The sequence below is a fragment of the Gobio gobio genome, assembly GCF_949357685.1.
Source record: "Gobio gobio genome assembly, chromosome: 16".
Taxonomy (NCBI): Eukaryota; Metazoa; Chordata; class Actinopteri; order Cypriniformes; family Gobionidae; genus Gobio; species Gobio gobio.
Window position 1 is genome coordinate 25,674,177 of NC_137109.1, and position 16,642 is coordinate 25,690,818.

Sequence of the window (16,642 nt, forward strand, 5' to 3'; positions counted from 1 at the left end):
AAATAAAAATCTTGTCCCTTTTGATCAACAGTAAAGCTTAATTCATTTGCCACTAATCTGTCACTAAGACACATATTTAAACGGCTTTTTTGTCTTTTTTTTTTTACTTGAAGAGCTACTTTGGTCTATATCTACCATTTGTCTACTGTACATGTTTCAGTTTCATAGAGGATCTCGAAAGCTACTGTCCTTTGCTTTAACTTCCCCTTCTGCCGTGTCTAAAAACATCACGTGTCATGACATTTTTGACAGATGCTAATAATCATCAGAACTCGTCAGCTTTTCGTTTTCAATCACTCTCATTATGCCGTACTCCGAGGCCTACCCGCACTTCTACAGCTGATGCTCGCGCAGGAAGGTGCCTCCGCTCACGGAAGTCTGGGGGCTGGACGTGGCGGAAAAGCTGGCCAGAGGGATGACCTTGACAGAATCCTCTTTCTTGCTGCAATGTCTCTCAAGTGTGTTGTAGAATTGGGGCCGGTTGCTCCCTTTGTCCAGATCATCTTTGGGCACTGACCTGCCAAGGGTGTGACGCCCATCTGGCTTGGTCCCCCGCGCCCAGCTTTGTTGAAAACCAAAGGAGGGCAGAGTGGCGGCGCCGGACGTCTGGAATTGGGTCAGCGCTGGCGGCATCCAGCAGCTGTCAGAATGACCCAGGATCAGACATTCCTGGGTACAGGTCTCCGAGGCCTCGGCGAGAGCCTTCTGCAGGTTCACTTCAATAGCTGTGGATGATGAAATGACAAATGCGAAGGCTCAGTCAAGAGGTGAACACAGAAGACAAAATAAATCATACTTTCTCTTATTGCTAAGGCACTTGGAGACAATAAAAAATTGGCGCTATCGAAAGGTGACCTGTAAATGTCAGCTTCTGAGAGAAATGAAAGGCAGTGATAAATGTTTAATTCATCCCATAATGAGAAAAACAACACCAGTTCTTTTAATTTAAATGGTATTCCCATGGTCCTGAGTGTTTACCTACAATATGCGCTGAATTCCCAGTAGCTTAATTAAATCTTTAAAAAATTCTCTGTTGTTTGTGTCTGAGATTGGCTTTTTACATATTAAAGAATTAATGAACTGCTCTAAATCCATTGTTTATTTTAATCGCAGTCATCGTGGCACACCTTTCTTCCACTGATGTCTCCCACTTAAATCAAGTCAATTAAGATAAATCAAACAGAAATGCAGCAATTCTTCCTTCTTCGCCTACTTGTTAACGCAGCTGACACGTGCTACAGTAGCTGTGAGCGGCAGAATGTGATTCGCTCAAAGGAAAGAGAACAGTAAACTACAGGACTCAAACTCTCTTATCTCATTAAACCTGCTCTGACATCACATGCAAGATGTGCCAAGGAAAAGGCCTCAGTATTGAGCCCCAGCCATAAAGCCTGTCAACTCTAATAATTAGAATGTAAAACAGTGCTCACGGAGGCAGGCGGGAGCCCTACAGCGGCGTATGTATATCTTAACCCGCTAAGAAAAGGAGAGCCATGGCATGGCTGAACATCACTTTGCTCGTGCTTGTCCCCCCTCCAAGCTGTCATCTAGAAATAATTTAGCATATTTGCATAAGTAAAGATGTTAGAAATAATTGAAAGGGACTAAGTCTGGTTCCTCTGCACTACATGCTTGTGTTATTTTTATTTTTACCACCAGGAGCCAATATAGTTTTCCAACAAATATCATGCAAAGGGAAATCAGAAAATATCGAACAGCAGAAATACAGAATAAATATTTACGCATTTATCACACAGTGCATTTATTACATTTGACCTGTTCACGCATAAGCCGTCCACCATATTCGAACAGTCAAAGCCGAGTCTGTAACCATAGTTATATTAACATCTATAATTGCAATAGTCTTTAGCAATCTGATTTTCACAGGATTTAGTTTATCAATAATGTTAGATAATTCTGCATATGGTAAATAAAAAAAAAATTCTGGTTAAAGCTCTTATATAATTAATCATCAAAGAACCCTACACTAGATATATATAAGATACTTGGACCCACAGGCTGCTTATTATTTTCAATGAAAATTCTTGGATTTGTTAGCACCTAAAATGTTAACCATTCCAAGATGGCGAACACGTTGACGTGTCTGAAGAAGTAAAATGAGGTATTTACATATATAGATATATTTGAGCTACAGGAATGGCAGGATTTGAGCCACAGTAATGCTAATAAACATAAACATCTGTAAATAAATCCAAGAAATGTTCATTACAAATAAACACATTTCTGTGTTGACGAAACACAAAGCAGTTCAGTGTAATTTGAAACCTCAGATTTGTGTGTGATATGCATTTTTATGTGTATGAAAGTATCATGCTTTTAGCTTAGCAGCATGCTAAAATCAAACTCAATTGAAATTAATAGTCTCCTAAATGTCATTTTTTGTGGTGCACAGGGTTGGTGCCTAGAGCGTTCCAAATCACTAACAATGATGGTTCAAATAAAGCTGCATTGAAAGGTAGTTGCCTTATTAAAGGGCTAGTTCACCCAAAAATTAAAATTCGTCATAAAAGTCCATCTATCCATCATATAACTGCTCCAAACGGCTCCGGGGGGTTAATAAAGGCCTTCTGAAGTGAAGCGATGTGTTTGTGTAAGAAAAATATCCATATTTAAAACTTTATAAAGTCAAATATCTAGCATCCACCAGATCACCTTCTGTATTCAACTTACGGAAAAAGTGTAACGCCTCTGACAGTTCAAAATGCAAAAGCTACATCTGACGACATTGCACACCAGTTAAATTTTTTTCTGATCTGGCGGATCATCTAGCTAGATATTTTAGATATGATACACTTATGTATTTTGCTGCATGTTTTGTATAAACATTTAATATATAATACATATACTATTATAATTGTTTGTGTATCAATAAATGCCTCCCTGTTTTACTTCAATAACTAGATAGACAGCAATCTAGAATAATCTAAAGTAAAAATGTAAAGGAAAGTACCATTATATTTAACATGTAATAGTAAAAGTTTAATTAAATGGCAATATACTGATTTTGGGACAGTGTAAACATTAAAGGGTAAGTTCACCCAAAAATGAAAATAATGTAATTTATTACTCACCCTCATGCCGTCATCTTCGGAACACAAATTAAGATATTTTTGTTGAAATCCGATGGCTCAGTGAGGCCTGCATAGCCAGCAATGACATTCTTCTCTCAAGATCCATTAATGTACTAAAAACACATAATATTTTTGGTGCTCCAAAAAAAAAAAGAACGACTTATATAGTGATGGCTGATTTCAAAACACTGCTTCATGAAGCTTCAGAGCGATATGAATTAGCGTGTTGAATCATGATTCGATCACGTGTCAAACCACCAAACTGCTGAAATCGCGTGACTTCGATACGCTCCGAAGCTTCATGAAGCAGTGTTTAGAAATCGGCCATCACTATATAAGTCGTTATTTAGTTTTTTTGCCGCACTAAAAATATTCTCGTCGCTTTATAATATTAATATTGAACCACTGTACTCACATGAACTGATTTAAATATGTGTTTAGTACATTAATGGATCTTGAGAGAGGAAATATCATTGCTGGCTATGCAGGCCTCACTAAGCCATCGGACAAAAATATCTTAATTTGTGTTCCGAAGATGAACTGAGGTCTTACGGGTGCGGAACAGCATGAGGGTGAGTAATACATTACATTATTTTCATTTTTGGGTGAACTTACCCTTTAATTTATGTTTTTGCCATAATTTGAAATATTCAACTTGGATATTCCCACCTCCGACTTCATCTTAAATGCAACATTAATCACTATCTACTGTTGTTAGCTCTCCAGGAGTTTGTTGTAGTTCCATCTCTATACCATGTTTTTTTCAGACTCTGAAATGGACCAGGGTAGTGTTGTCGCGTTGTGGACAAACTAAGTAGTGTAAAAAAGTACAATATGCACATATTGTGCTGATAATGATATTTAAATCACACGCACTGTATGCATACCCTTTGCTTGTAAAAAACAAAGTATACCGTGGGCATTAGGTGGCTAGGTTTTGGAACATAGCTATAATACGCTTGTATTTTGCATGTCAGTTTTTATTAGTTTTAATATCAGGGAACTGGACAGAATAGCACAAATATAGAAAGCTAGAAACAGAAAGAGAGGAAATAGGGAGAGAGAGAGAGAGAGTTTGAGTTTTCAACACACTTTATTTATAACACTACAACATCAGCAAAACATCACATTATCCAGAAAATAAATTAAAAAAAACACAGGCACAAAAAAGCAAGACTTATTGTAACATGATAGTAAAGACCAACATTTCATCATCGACTGTACAAATAACTCCGTTAAAACACCATTTGGGCAAAAAACTTTCTAAGTCATTCATCAGTTTATAGAACTTGAAATCAAACAAAACCCTTGCTTTTACCATATTTTTAAATACAGTAACCACACATTGTCCTTCTCTACCTTCTATTTTGTTTTTCCTAGTTAAATAAACAGCAAGTTTGGCTTGCCCAATTAAAAAATTCAACAATTGACTTTTTACTCTTTGCGCCACACTATATTTGGGTCCAAGAATCCAAATCTTAGAAGAAAATGTCTCCCCAAAATTCATGAAAAGAACATCCAGAAAACAAAACATATCACGCAGTCTTGAACATTCTAAAAAACAATGAAAAATGGTCTCCCTCATTGTACAAAAAGGACAATCACTTGATACATTGGGATTAATTAAACTCACAAATGCATTTACAGCAACTGCGCCGTGTAAAACTCTCCACTGAATATCACCTGTACGTTTTTCAATTGGTGGTTTGTATAAAACTCTCCAAACAGGTTTATCTCCATCATTCATTCCCAATTTCTCTCTCCACACTGTATCACTGCGCTCTTTTAATTTAGCTTTATTTAAAACTTTTACAAGACATGTATACAAAACTTTACTCTGAATATCCTGCAAACTTAAACCTTCTAGTCCCCTCAGGCTCAGAAAGGGTCCAGACAGTCCTTTGAGATTGGGACTAAGAGAAATATTTGGAAAGGGATCTGTACTATTAGGAACCAGTTCCCCATTATAATAATCAAATAACAATTTGTTTTCTACCTCTGCAAATTTCTTTTTAAAAAAATCCAGAACTTTTCTAACATGCCGTACTGAATGCACACCTAGATGTGAGGCCATGGACTGAGCATCATTCAAGCCAGAACCAGCAACATCCAACAACTGGTGCAGTTTTAAAGTCTTAGTGGAAATTAAACAATGAATCAGTCCAGGTGTAACTTCACAAGTAACATCAAACCGGGCTCCATTTATAAGCGGTTCCTCCAGAAGCCAGTACAACGAGGACGTCGGCTCCAGCCTCCTCTTTTCGAACAAGTCCCACACTTTAAAAAGTCCCTTATAAAAAGGAGTCAGTCCGTTGCACTGCAGCTTACTTGAGTCCATCAGAAACAAACCAGAGTTCAATCCCAGTCTGCCAGCTTGATTAAAGATAACATCAGCCACTTTTCTCCAGACTAGATCCTTAGGTCCTGTAAGATACCTTTGAATAAACAGAAGTCGAAAGGCTGCCCCCCTGCTGGGCAAATGGATAAGTCCTTGTCCTCCTTCATCTCTGGGTAAAAAAAGTATGCTCTGCGGAATCCAGTGAAAAGTACTCCAAAAAAAGTCCACCATACTGGCTTGAATTTTACTCAAAAGTCCATTTGGAGGGTCAATGCAGGCCAAACGATGCCACAAAAGTGAAGCGACCAGGTTATTAATTATTATAACCCTCCCTCTAAAAGAAATTTTTGGCAAAAGCCATTTCCATTTGTCCAATCGCCCCTTTAGTTTTTCTAAAACTCCTTCCCAATTTTTGCTTATCATTGAGTCATTGCCAACATATACTCCTAAATACTTTAACCCATCTCTCTTCCAGGACAAACCACCTGGTAATTTAGGAAGACCATGAGACCATTTACCACTCACTATGGCTTCACTTTTGGACCAATTAACTTTGGCTGAGGAAATTGTACCAAACTTGTTTAAAATGTCTTTAAGAAGGTCAACATCATTTTGCCCTTTAACCAAAACAATAATATCGTCTGCATATGCAGATACCTTACAATTGGCTCCAGAGCAAGGTATGGTCCAACCTTCAATGCTCTCTCTGATCTTAACAAGTAACGGTTCAATGGCAAGAGCATACAACATCCCTGAAAGTGCACAGCCTTGTCTAATACCCCTGTTGATTTGAAAAGGAGCAGTAAGACCACCATTAATTTTCAATACACTCTCAACATCTCGGTACAAAACCCTAATCATGGCAATAAAACCAGAGCTGAACCCGAACTCCTCCAGCGTACGCCAGAGATAGCTGTGTTCAACCCGGTCAAATGCCTTTTCCTGGTCTAGAGAAATGAGACCAGTGTCTATGTCCAATAGCCTAGAGACGTCCAAAATATCCCGAATTAGATAAACATTATCATGAATAGACCTGTTAGGCACACAGTAAGTTTGATCATGATGAATAACGTGCCCAACTACCTCTTTCAACCTAATGGCCAAAACTTTAGAAAAGAGCTTTAAATCAGAGCACAAAAGTGAAACAGGGCGCCAGTTCTTTATTTCTTTTAAGTCACCTTTTTTGGGTAGCAGGGTAATGACCGCCCTCCTGCAGCTCAAAGGTAGCAACCCTCCAGCCAGACTATCATTGAGCACAGACAGCAAATCACCCCCCAGCACTGACCAAAACGTTTGATAAAACTCAATTGGTAAACCATCAATTCCTGGGGCCTTACCGCAATCCATGCTCCGCAGAGCAACATGCAGTTCAAATGCTGATAGCGGCCTCTCAAGCCAAGAATTGATCTCATCTGGAACTTTAGGCAAACCCATATAAAAAGAGCTGTCCAGCTCACCTTCCTCTGTACGTTCACTTTTATAAAGCTCAGAATAAAATAAAACAGCTCTTTTTCTAATTTCCTTGGGCTCCACCATTTCTACACCCTCCAATGAGTATAAAGAATGTATAAGTCTGCTTTGACCATTCTTTTTTTCCAGGCCGAAAAAAAATTTAGTTGGGCCATCCATCTCTACCGCACTCTGAAAGCGCGAGCGGATCAAAGCTCCCTGTGCTCTGATACCCAACAGGTTATCCAGAGTTCTTTTTTTAACTTTGAGGAGCTCAATATGTCCTCGATTTCCTGTGGACTCTACCAAATTCTGAAGTTCCACTATTTCAATCTCTAAGGCTTTCATTGATTGGGAAATGTCCTTGGAAACGTTGAGAGTGTACTGACGACACAGTTGCTGTATCTCTTTTTTCCCATGATCCCACCATTGTTGTAGGGAAGAAAACTCTTTTTTCCTGGATCTAAACTGTTCCCAAAAAAATATAAAAACATCCTTAAAAAAACTGTCTTGTAACAAAGAGGTGTTAAAATGCCAATAGGCACTCTTAGACCTTATATTACTAATAAAAACACTGCAGACTACTAGGCTGTGATCAGAAAACCCACTAGGCAGAATCTCACATTTCTTAATGACATTAAAATGGTATTTAAAACAATAGAACCTATCCAGTCTAGCCATGGAAATAGCATTTTGTCTTGTTTGCACCCATGTGTACTGCCTTTGTCCTTTATATAAAGTTCTCCATATATCACACAAATCATGCTCTTCTATAAGCTTTCTCATAGCATGTTGGGAAGCTAGATGTGGCTCTTTATGGTTCCTATCCATTCCATCATTTGCCGTACAATTATAGTCTCCTCCAACAAATATGAACTCTTCCTCTTTACAGTTTGACAAAATATTACTTAATTTATCAAAAAGAACAACCCTTTCAGGACCAACAACAGGAGCATACACGTTTATAAAAACTAAAACCATTTTTTCAAACTTTGCTGTTACTTTCATTAAATGTCCCTCAACAACATGTTCTGTCTCATATGAAACTGGTATAAAGTTTTTATTAAAAAGTACAGCTAAACCACCACTACAGTGATTTTTGTGGCTTAAAATAATCGACCCACCCCATTCCATTAACCATTCATTCTCATTCAAAGCATCGCTATGAGTTTCCTGAACTAGCATTACATCAATTCTCTTTTGTTTAATCAATTCATAAAGCATTGCTCTTTTCTTGCTGTCCCGTGCACCATTTAAGTTAAGAGTGCCCAATCGTATCCTACTCATAAAAAGGTAAATTGAGCAGACCAGTAACAAACATCTCAAAAAAAAAGAAGAGAAGCTAGACTGGTTCGAATTCATCATTTAATAATTTTAGCTTTAACTTCTGGACAATTTTCTTCAGCCTAAAAACTTCTTGTTCAGTGAAAGCTCCACCCTCCTTCATTAAAGCCCTGGTAGAATCTATAAACAGCTCACGATCTGGGAAGTAATCCTCTACATTTACACCTTTCATGCCTTTCGTGGCCTGTAGAAATGTTTTTACTTTATCCAAAACGTAAGCACTGCGGCCAGCTCGCTTCTGTGAAGCTGAGCTAACCGAGTCTGATGATTCACAATCACTGTCCATAACAGAAGATCCATAACAGTCCTCAACATTACTGGACTCTGAGTCCACCTCGCTTATATCAACAACAGCTGCTCCAGTGGCTTTCTTACTAGCCCTGTTTTCTTTATCTTTAGTCTTAGTTTTCCTTTTTAATGTCGGTGTTTTGAAAATACTCTGATCATCTGTCATGTCAACATCATCCACAGCAGACTCTGTGACCTGCTCACTAACCTCAGAAATACCTTCATGCACAGTTTCATTTGAGGCCACACTCTTATCTTTATTGCTTTCAGAATCCTCACTTCCACTTTTGTCAACACAAGAAACTGTATCGCTAGTTTGTGCATGATCTGTATTATGCGTGTCGCTCGTATTGTGATTCTGATCTGCGTTTTTCTCAGGGCACACGCGTATCACGTGACCCTCTTGTCCACAACCAAAACACTTCATTGAATCTGACGTAGCAAAAATAACATAAAGAAAATCGTCAATCTTAAACTTCATGGCCAAATTAAACTCTTCATTCTGGTTATTTAAGATCATGTGCACCTGCCTCCGAAAAGATACAACGTGCTTCAGCTGTGGAGATTTACAACCGAGTGGGATTTTCTTCATTTTTGACACAACCTTTCCGTGTCTGGACAATTCCCTTTCAATCACTTCATTTTTAATAAACGGCGGGACATTTGACAATACTATTCTTTTCGCCGGTTGTACCAAAGGCATGACTGGAGTAAGGGAATCATTCACAACAATCCCAGTCTCTACAACTTCATTCACTTTATCAACGTTGTTCAAAAACATCACTATTGCGCTATTCATTCTTGATGCAGAAAGAATGCAATCATGACCAACAACAGCAGCAACAGCGAGGACGCAGTCCTCAACTGAACAACGCTCCGCGGGTACTACCTTAACACCGTGCCGGCGCGTTAAACTTTCCAAACCAGCGTGCTGAGACGCCGCCATAGCGATCAGTGCACACTGACCGACGACGCTCCTCACAAACACCTACAAACTTTCCTCTATTTACCTCGCAACAAAAGATAGAAAAAAGATAGAAAACTCACTCGTACAGTACAGCTCACTCCAACACACACTCACACTCCGACCACAAACTCCCAGCATGCACTCGAGAGAGAGAGAGAGAGAGAGAGAGAGAGAGAGAGAGAGAGAGAGAGAGAGAGATGGCCACACTCTTACTCTGCTATAGTCTGCCTCAGAGCATCAGTGCATAAATCAGTGGAGCGGTAAACGTGTCACCTTTCAGAGGGTCACTAACTTCATTAAGGAAAAATGATGCCGCTCACTCACTCTCTGAGCAAGCAGAATGAGTCCTGGCCAGGTCGCTCTCTGAGGCTGCTGTAAATCACCCCAGAGCTGCTTTGGAAATTGGAGGTGTCTTTCAGAGCCATTGTTCTTTTGAGGGCCGAGCGCATCACGCCACAGTGGACAGATTCATGCGCGCAGGCAGACACATGTAGCGGCCCTAACACATTCGCTGAGAAGTCCGTAGACACCTTTAGTGCATTTGCCCAGCATGTGCATGCGTGAAGGCAATCAGCACAAGCAGTGGAGAGTATGTGCGCAATTACATTATGTGTAAAAGGTGTTTTGAAGGCACGCTGCTTTCCAGCTTGCAGAGGCACAGCACGAGCTGTCAGTGGCGCTATGTCAACAGCCAGGAGAGCTACTATTTTTCGCATGTGATATTTCACATTAAACAGCTCCAAAGATGTAGTCCGTATCAGTTTCTCCTCCACAGGGACTAGTACTGCTTGACTGATGTGGGTGACAGCGCTGAATGCTTTCGTCAGCCGGAGGCAGCGGCTCACTCTGATGCTGTTTAAGTGCTTTTTGTATTCAGGGGGAATCACTACTCTCCCGTCGAGCTTTTCAAAAAGAATCAGACCCCACGTGCTCCGGTCTCCACATACATAAACGCTTGTCGAAAAACCTTGCATTTGGGGGTAAGAGACGGTATTTTTTAATTTCACCACAAAGATCTCCTGCAGATTGTTGGGTAAAACTGAATGTTGTGTGGTGGGGTAAATGATATTTACATTGTTGCAAAACATTCATTTAAAAATGTCAAGCCTATTTACTCTGAGAGTAACACGGCTTCTAATAATGGCTCGCATTTAAAGCAAATTGTCTGTAGATTGAAACATTTTGCAAAATGGCCAGTGGTTATTGATTGAAGTCCCGGGCTGATTCACACTTGTAATTACAGCGGTGCGAACGCTTGAAGATCTTTTCAATCGTCCCCATGCAAGCATAGCCTAACATTGTCGTCAGAGATTGTTAATCAGATTGCTCCCATATGACAAACCGCGAAGGCCTTGTCTTTTGTTCCAAAACCTGAGCTTATTTTTTTCCAACTCAACCAAACAAACAAAAAAAGACTGAAAAGTAATTGTAGCAGAGTTTGTTAAATGTGACATCTCTCCATTTACTCAGAGATGCGAGGTTGTACATCAATAAATGCTGTTGGGAAAAAAAACACCAACAACAATAGTTAACAAATTAACAGACATGTTGCTGGGGTGTAGTGACATTAACGCAAAGGAACTGAATGCATGCTATATGACAGTGTGGGTCACTCCTGGTCAGGAAGTGTGATTAAACTGAATTATGCTGAAGTCAGACAATAAGCACAAATGACAATTTCTGACAGTACTGTTGAGCAAAGCAGCACAACCTGAATATATCTTGATGGGATTTACATCAAGGATGCCACAGAGATGATTACTCAAGTCATTATGTTAGCATGTGCAAACCCATTACTACCAATTAGATGGCTAATTGCATAAATACAGAACATCATCTCTCCCCGCTCTCTCTCTCTCCTGTCTAAACATTATCTGGCTGACTGTAGAGCTTAAGGAAACCAGGCTCTGTAGCACCTACAGCACATCTCTGCATGAAGCAGCGAGCTTTATGTCACATGAGAGAATTCAGCCTTGAATTTTAATTAATTACACATATAGAAATATAGTATAATAGAGGATTCATTGTAACATTGCTTTTAGTGTATGCACTGTATGTTTTGAATAAACTTTCCTAGCACAAATAAAAGTTTCATGCGAGATCATGGCAAAGGTTTAAGGGTTGTGCTTTTTTTTTTTCAAAATGCAAATGATCAAGTAATGAGTCTTCATAAAGTTCATTGAGTCAAAACATACCCACCGAAGGGGTACACTGTGGCATATTTGATCAAAGTTTAGTATCCTTTCAGCCATGTATGCAAATTTTACATGTATTTAATTGGTGCACTTGATATGAGCACAGTTAGAACCCTTGGGGACAAGAGAAGAACATGTCAAGAGAGAATATGCATACTAAATTAAGGATATTATTACAGTTTAATCAGCTGACAACCTTAAAAAGAGCTGGACTTTCGTGTCCCATAAAAAAAGAAACAAAAAGATTTATTAGACTTTTTTGTTTGGGGAGGCAAAATCAAAAGTTTGTGTGTGTGTGTGTGTGTGTGTGTGTGTGTGTGTGTGTGTGTGTGTGTGTGTGTGTTGTATATTGAAAGAACATGCAAATTCAGTGGGATCCAACTTTTTGAGAAAACTAGTGAAACTACTGCTATTTAGCTTTGGTCTTGTTTAATGTAGTCCCCCCCCCACCCCATTACACATTAGTCAGTAATTTTGCATTAGTGAATGGATATCTAACAATCTAACTAACAATATGTTATTAATTAATCTAAGAGAACAAGGTTTTGAACAAGGTGTTTGTTGGAAACCAAAACTACTGTTAAAGAAAACTCTAAAGCGCACAGTTACTGAGATCAATAAGCATCTCATTTTACCATCTGTGAAGTATAAAATATGGTCAGCGTCACAAATATACTTATTTGATTACTGGACTAGAAATAGTGAACTTTTAATTAGATTTTGAATTCCAAATTTTCAATGTGGTCTCAGTCTTTTGAACCCTGCTGGACATGCATGTAATACAGATTAAACAAAAGGGCATAAACTTCAAACAAATCCCCTGCTGTCAAACAAAATGAAATTTGAAAGATAATAATTGAGTTTGTAATTACATGGACTTTATCATTTCATTACACACCCACTCTGACTCCACATCTAGATTGGCAAATGGATGGTCATTAATAATAATGGAGCTATTTAACCCCATGGGTGTTTTACAAGGGGAAAGATGCCATTTTTCACTCAAGGGTTGGACACAACCATCAGGTGAAATAAGAGGCCCACTTTTCATTCTCATGAATCAGGGAAAGGCCACTTACTCCAGGCTAGATGCATTTCATCACCAGCTCCACTCCAGCACCACTCTCGTATTTCATCGCTGCTTATGAGTGATTTACACTTTTACTTTTGCAGAGGAGATTCGTATGATTTCATGCTGCTGTTTGCTATTATATATTCATGAAGTCCCAAATGTACAAATGTACAGTGGGATGTAAAGTGTGACATGCATCGCAAAAATAAATTACAACTCGAGGCCAGGGGCATGCAACACTCCAGCAACTGCAATATGTTAAGGAAATTCCAGGCTCCGTGGAGCCATACAACATATTTTATACACTTACAGGAGGTTTTCAGCATCTTTACAAGTCCTACTTTCTGGATTTTAGCACCTAAAGATGACCTTTCTAATTTTTAAGAATACATTTAACAAATTAACATTAACTAATTAATTTTACAAAGTGGTAGCCAATGCAAATATATAACTCAACATTTCATGGAATTTCCGTTAAGAATTACATAATGCAATCATTTGATATAATACAATTTAATAAAAAAGTTATAAAATGTATATATAAATAAAAATACACTATATTGCCGAAAGTATTGGGACATGCCTCCAAATCATTGAATTTAGGTGTTCAAAATCACTTCCATGTCCAAAGGTGTATAAAATCAAGCACCTAAGCATACAGACTGCTTCTACAAGCATAACAGAAGTGGCCAACTTTCTGCAGAGCCAATAGCTACAGAACTCCAAACTTCGTGTGGCCTTCAGATTAGCTCAAGAACAGTGCGTAGAGAGTTTCATAGAATTGGTTTCCATGGCCGAGCAGGTGCATCCAAGCCTTACATCACTCTAGTGCAGTGGAGACGTATTCTCTGGAGTGACGAATCACGTTTCTCTGTCTGGCAATCCGATGGACAAGTCTAGGTTTGGCAGTTGCCAGAAGGATAGTACTTGCCTGACTATTATGCCAAGTGTAATGTTTGGTGAAGGGGGGATTATGGTGTGGTGTTGTTTTTTAGGGGTTGGTCTTGGCCCCTTAGTTCCAGTGAAAAGGAACTCTAAATGCTTCAGTATACCAAGATAATTTGGACAATTTTGTGATCCCAACGTTGTGGGAACAGTTTGGGGATTGCCCCTTCCTGTTCCAACATGACAAGTAAGGTCTAAAAAGACATGAATGAGCATGGAGGAACTTGACTGGCCTTTGGATAGAACATATTTGCGATGAATTAGAGCGGAGTGGTGACTGTGACCCAGGCCTTCTCACCCAACATCAATGTCTGACCTCACAAATGCGCTTCTAGAAGAATGGTCACAAATTCCCATAAACACTCTCCTAAACCTTGTGGAAAGCCTTCCCAGAAGAGTTGAAGCTGTTATAGCTGCAAAGGGTGGGTCAACTCCATATTAAATACTACGGATTAAGTAGTAATTTCATGTGCATGTAAAGGCAGGCATTCCAAAACATTTGGCAATATAGTGTATAATTATAATGCATGTAACTTCTAAATTCTGCAATAAGGCAAATTAGAGCCTGAAATTCTACCAAAACTGTAAATGCAAAGCATGTATTCATGAACAGAAAAAAGGCTCTTGAAATCCATTTTTTTCACAGCTGAACTACTTCTAACAGTGTCGTTAATGGTGCAAGACCCTGAAAACACAGCTAAATGTGAGACAATGGCCAAAGACAACAGTCTGAGCCACATGTACATTCACAAAAATAGCATAGACAGACTACAAGAACTAGGCTATGGCTTATGTTCAATGATGTGGAACTAAAACAAACAATATACTGATTTTTCAATTTCAAGTCAATTTCTATTTACTTAATGTCCTGGAATCATTTTCATGTGAAGGCTTTTCTCTGCAAATATTTGTATGTGTGATTAATTGTGAAGCTTAATTAATTCCTATGTAATTAGTTTGACTAAAATTGATAAAATATTTTACCAGCTTGGGTCACACTTTAGATTAGGGTACACATATTCACTATTAAATCTTTCCCTGCCAGCGTTTATTTTTTTAAGTTGCCAGACACCTCCAGCGTTTTTGATCATTTTCACAAAAATGTAATGGCCCCCAGAATATTTTGTCTGAACAATTCTGCATATCAGACGGAATAGAGAAAAATAGAGAGTTGTGGAATTATAGTACGATGAAAAATGCCATTGTTGAGATTAAATGACCGATTGACAAACAGCATGAAAATTTCATCGGGAAGTCATAATTCACTATTGCACAGCTGAGTTGCTCTAGGGTCCAGTAGAAGACCTTTTTTGAATAATGGCCCCCTGAATACGTAAAGTACACATCCCACCATCTGTTAGTCGGCAGTAAAAAAAAAAAAAAACTTCAGGGCAACACATGTGCAGTTTCCTGTATTTGAATAAAAATCTGGCACAGAAGATTTCTCCTCATGAAAAAGAGCATCTAACAAAGGGAAGCTTTACGCTTGGCAAATGTTCAGACTTGTATCTTCTAAATTCGCTACTTGTTTATAATCTTTCACACCTGCACAACAGACATTGCTTACAACACAAGCATATTCACAGTGAGAGTGCTGTCATACAGATGCATTAATCACAACAACAGTGACCTGTCTTTGTTACTGAGGATGCTTAACTGTGTTTTTCTATTTAATTAGACAATTATTATGTTTGCTTATACGTTGCATTCACAATAATTATACATTTTGATTGGTTGTGGAAGAATTAAGGCTTATAAATAATTGCCAAATAGTGTGAAATTAGTTAATTGACTTAAACCAATTTTTTCAGATTTTTAAACCACATCTAATTGGCTCAATCCTTATGAAATGAAAACCTCTATGGGAGTATGAAAATGTAATATATTTAACGATCTGTCTAGTATAAAATATGTCTGTCCCCTCAAATGGGTGGAGTCGACTGACAGCACCTCAACACATTTTTAATCAAGCTGCATATTTTACAGTGCAGCTATAAAAAGTGGCCTTTCATTTATAGCAGTCACAATGGGCCTCATTCAGTAACGATTGCATACAAATGTTCTTATGTACAAAAACATTTCAGGTGCGTACGTGCATGAATGTGTTATTCTCATTCTAATTTTGTTAAATTAGGATTATGCTAAATGAATGTGCTTTCATCTGAGTAAAGCCACGTTGAAAAATAGTTAAAACACCATAAAGTTCTTGTACAGGGCTAAAACAAAAAGTATTTCGACTTTTTATGGTTGTCAAACGTTAGTGGAATATTAATGTGATAAACTACACCTGCGTGAGTCTGCAATAGGACACCTGTGTGAACTTTAGCGGAACAGACTTCATACATCCACTAAAAATCACCTTGGGACCACTTGGTTAAAAGTAATAGCTAAAATGGCTGGAAAAAGTGAAGTTCTGAAAAAAAAAAAAAAATCTTTTTGTGTGCAAAACCCACATGGTTTGATATTTCTCTGTGAAATTACACAGTGTGATTTACAGGAATAGTTCATCCAAAAAAGAATGTTTCAATGGTTTAATATCGTTAATATCATAACATGTAAAATATCTATCAAGAACAGCATGTGGGTGAGTAAATTATGACAGAGCTTTCATTTTTGGGTGAATCTCTTTCAGTGCCAAAATACTTTTTGGAGCCACCATTTGTAAAGTTATAATTCAAGTACCATTCAAAAGTACTGTTCAAAAGTTAAAAAGTAAGGGAACACTTAAATCACACATTGGATATCAATGAATTAATATTCAATTTGAAAATCTTTATTTATTCTATAATTTGTAAAGAACAAAATTATGTGACAACAGAAAAACTGGCTACACATTCTAGTCACATGAGGCCGGGTATTATCATGCACCAGCATAAGGTCTGACAATGGCTCTGAGGATTTCATCCCGGTACTTAACAGCAGTAAGTGAACCATTGGCTAGCACGTGGAGGT

At 38.3% G+C, this 16,642-nt stretch overlaps 1 protein-coding gene across 1 annotated transcript in view; it reads right to left on the minus strand.

Moving 5' to 3' along the window:
- Positions 1 to 105: 105 nt before the first annotated feature.
- Positions 106 to 16,642, minus strand: part of pcdh11 (protocadherin 11) — a 261,233-nt gene continuing 244,696 nt past the window's right edge. The window contains exon 6 of the mRNA XM_079839534.1: positions 106 to 725. Within this exon, the coding sequence (XP_079695660.1) occupies positions 334 to 725 (392 nt within the window). The 3' untranslated portion in view covers positions 106 to 333. The remainder of the gene's footprint in view (positions 726 to 16,642) is intronic.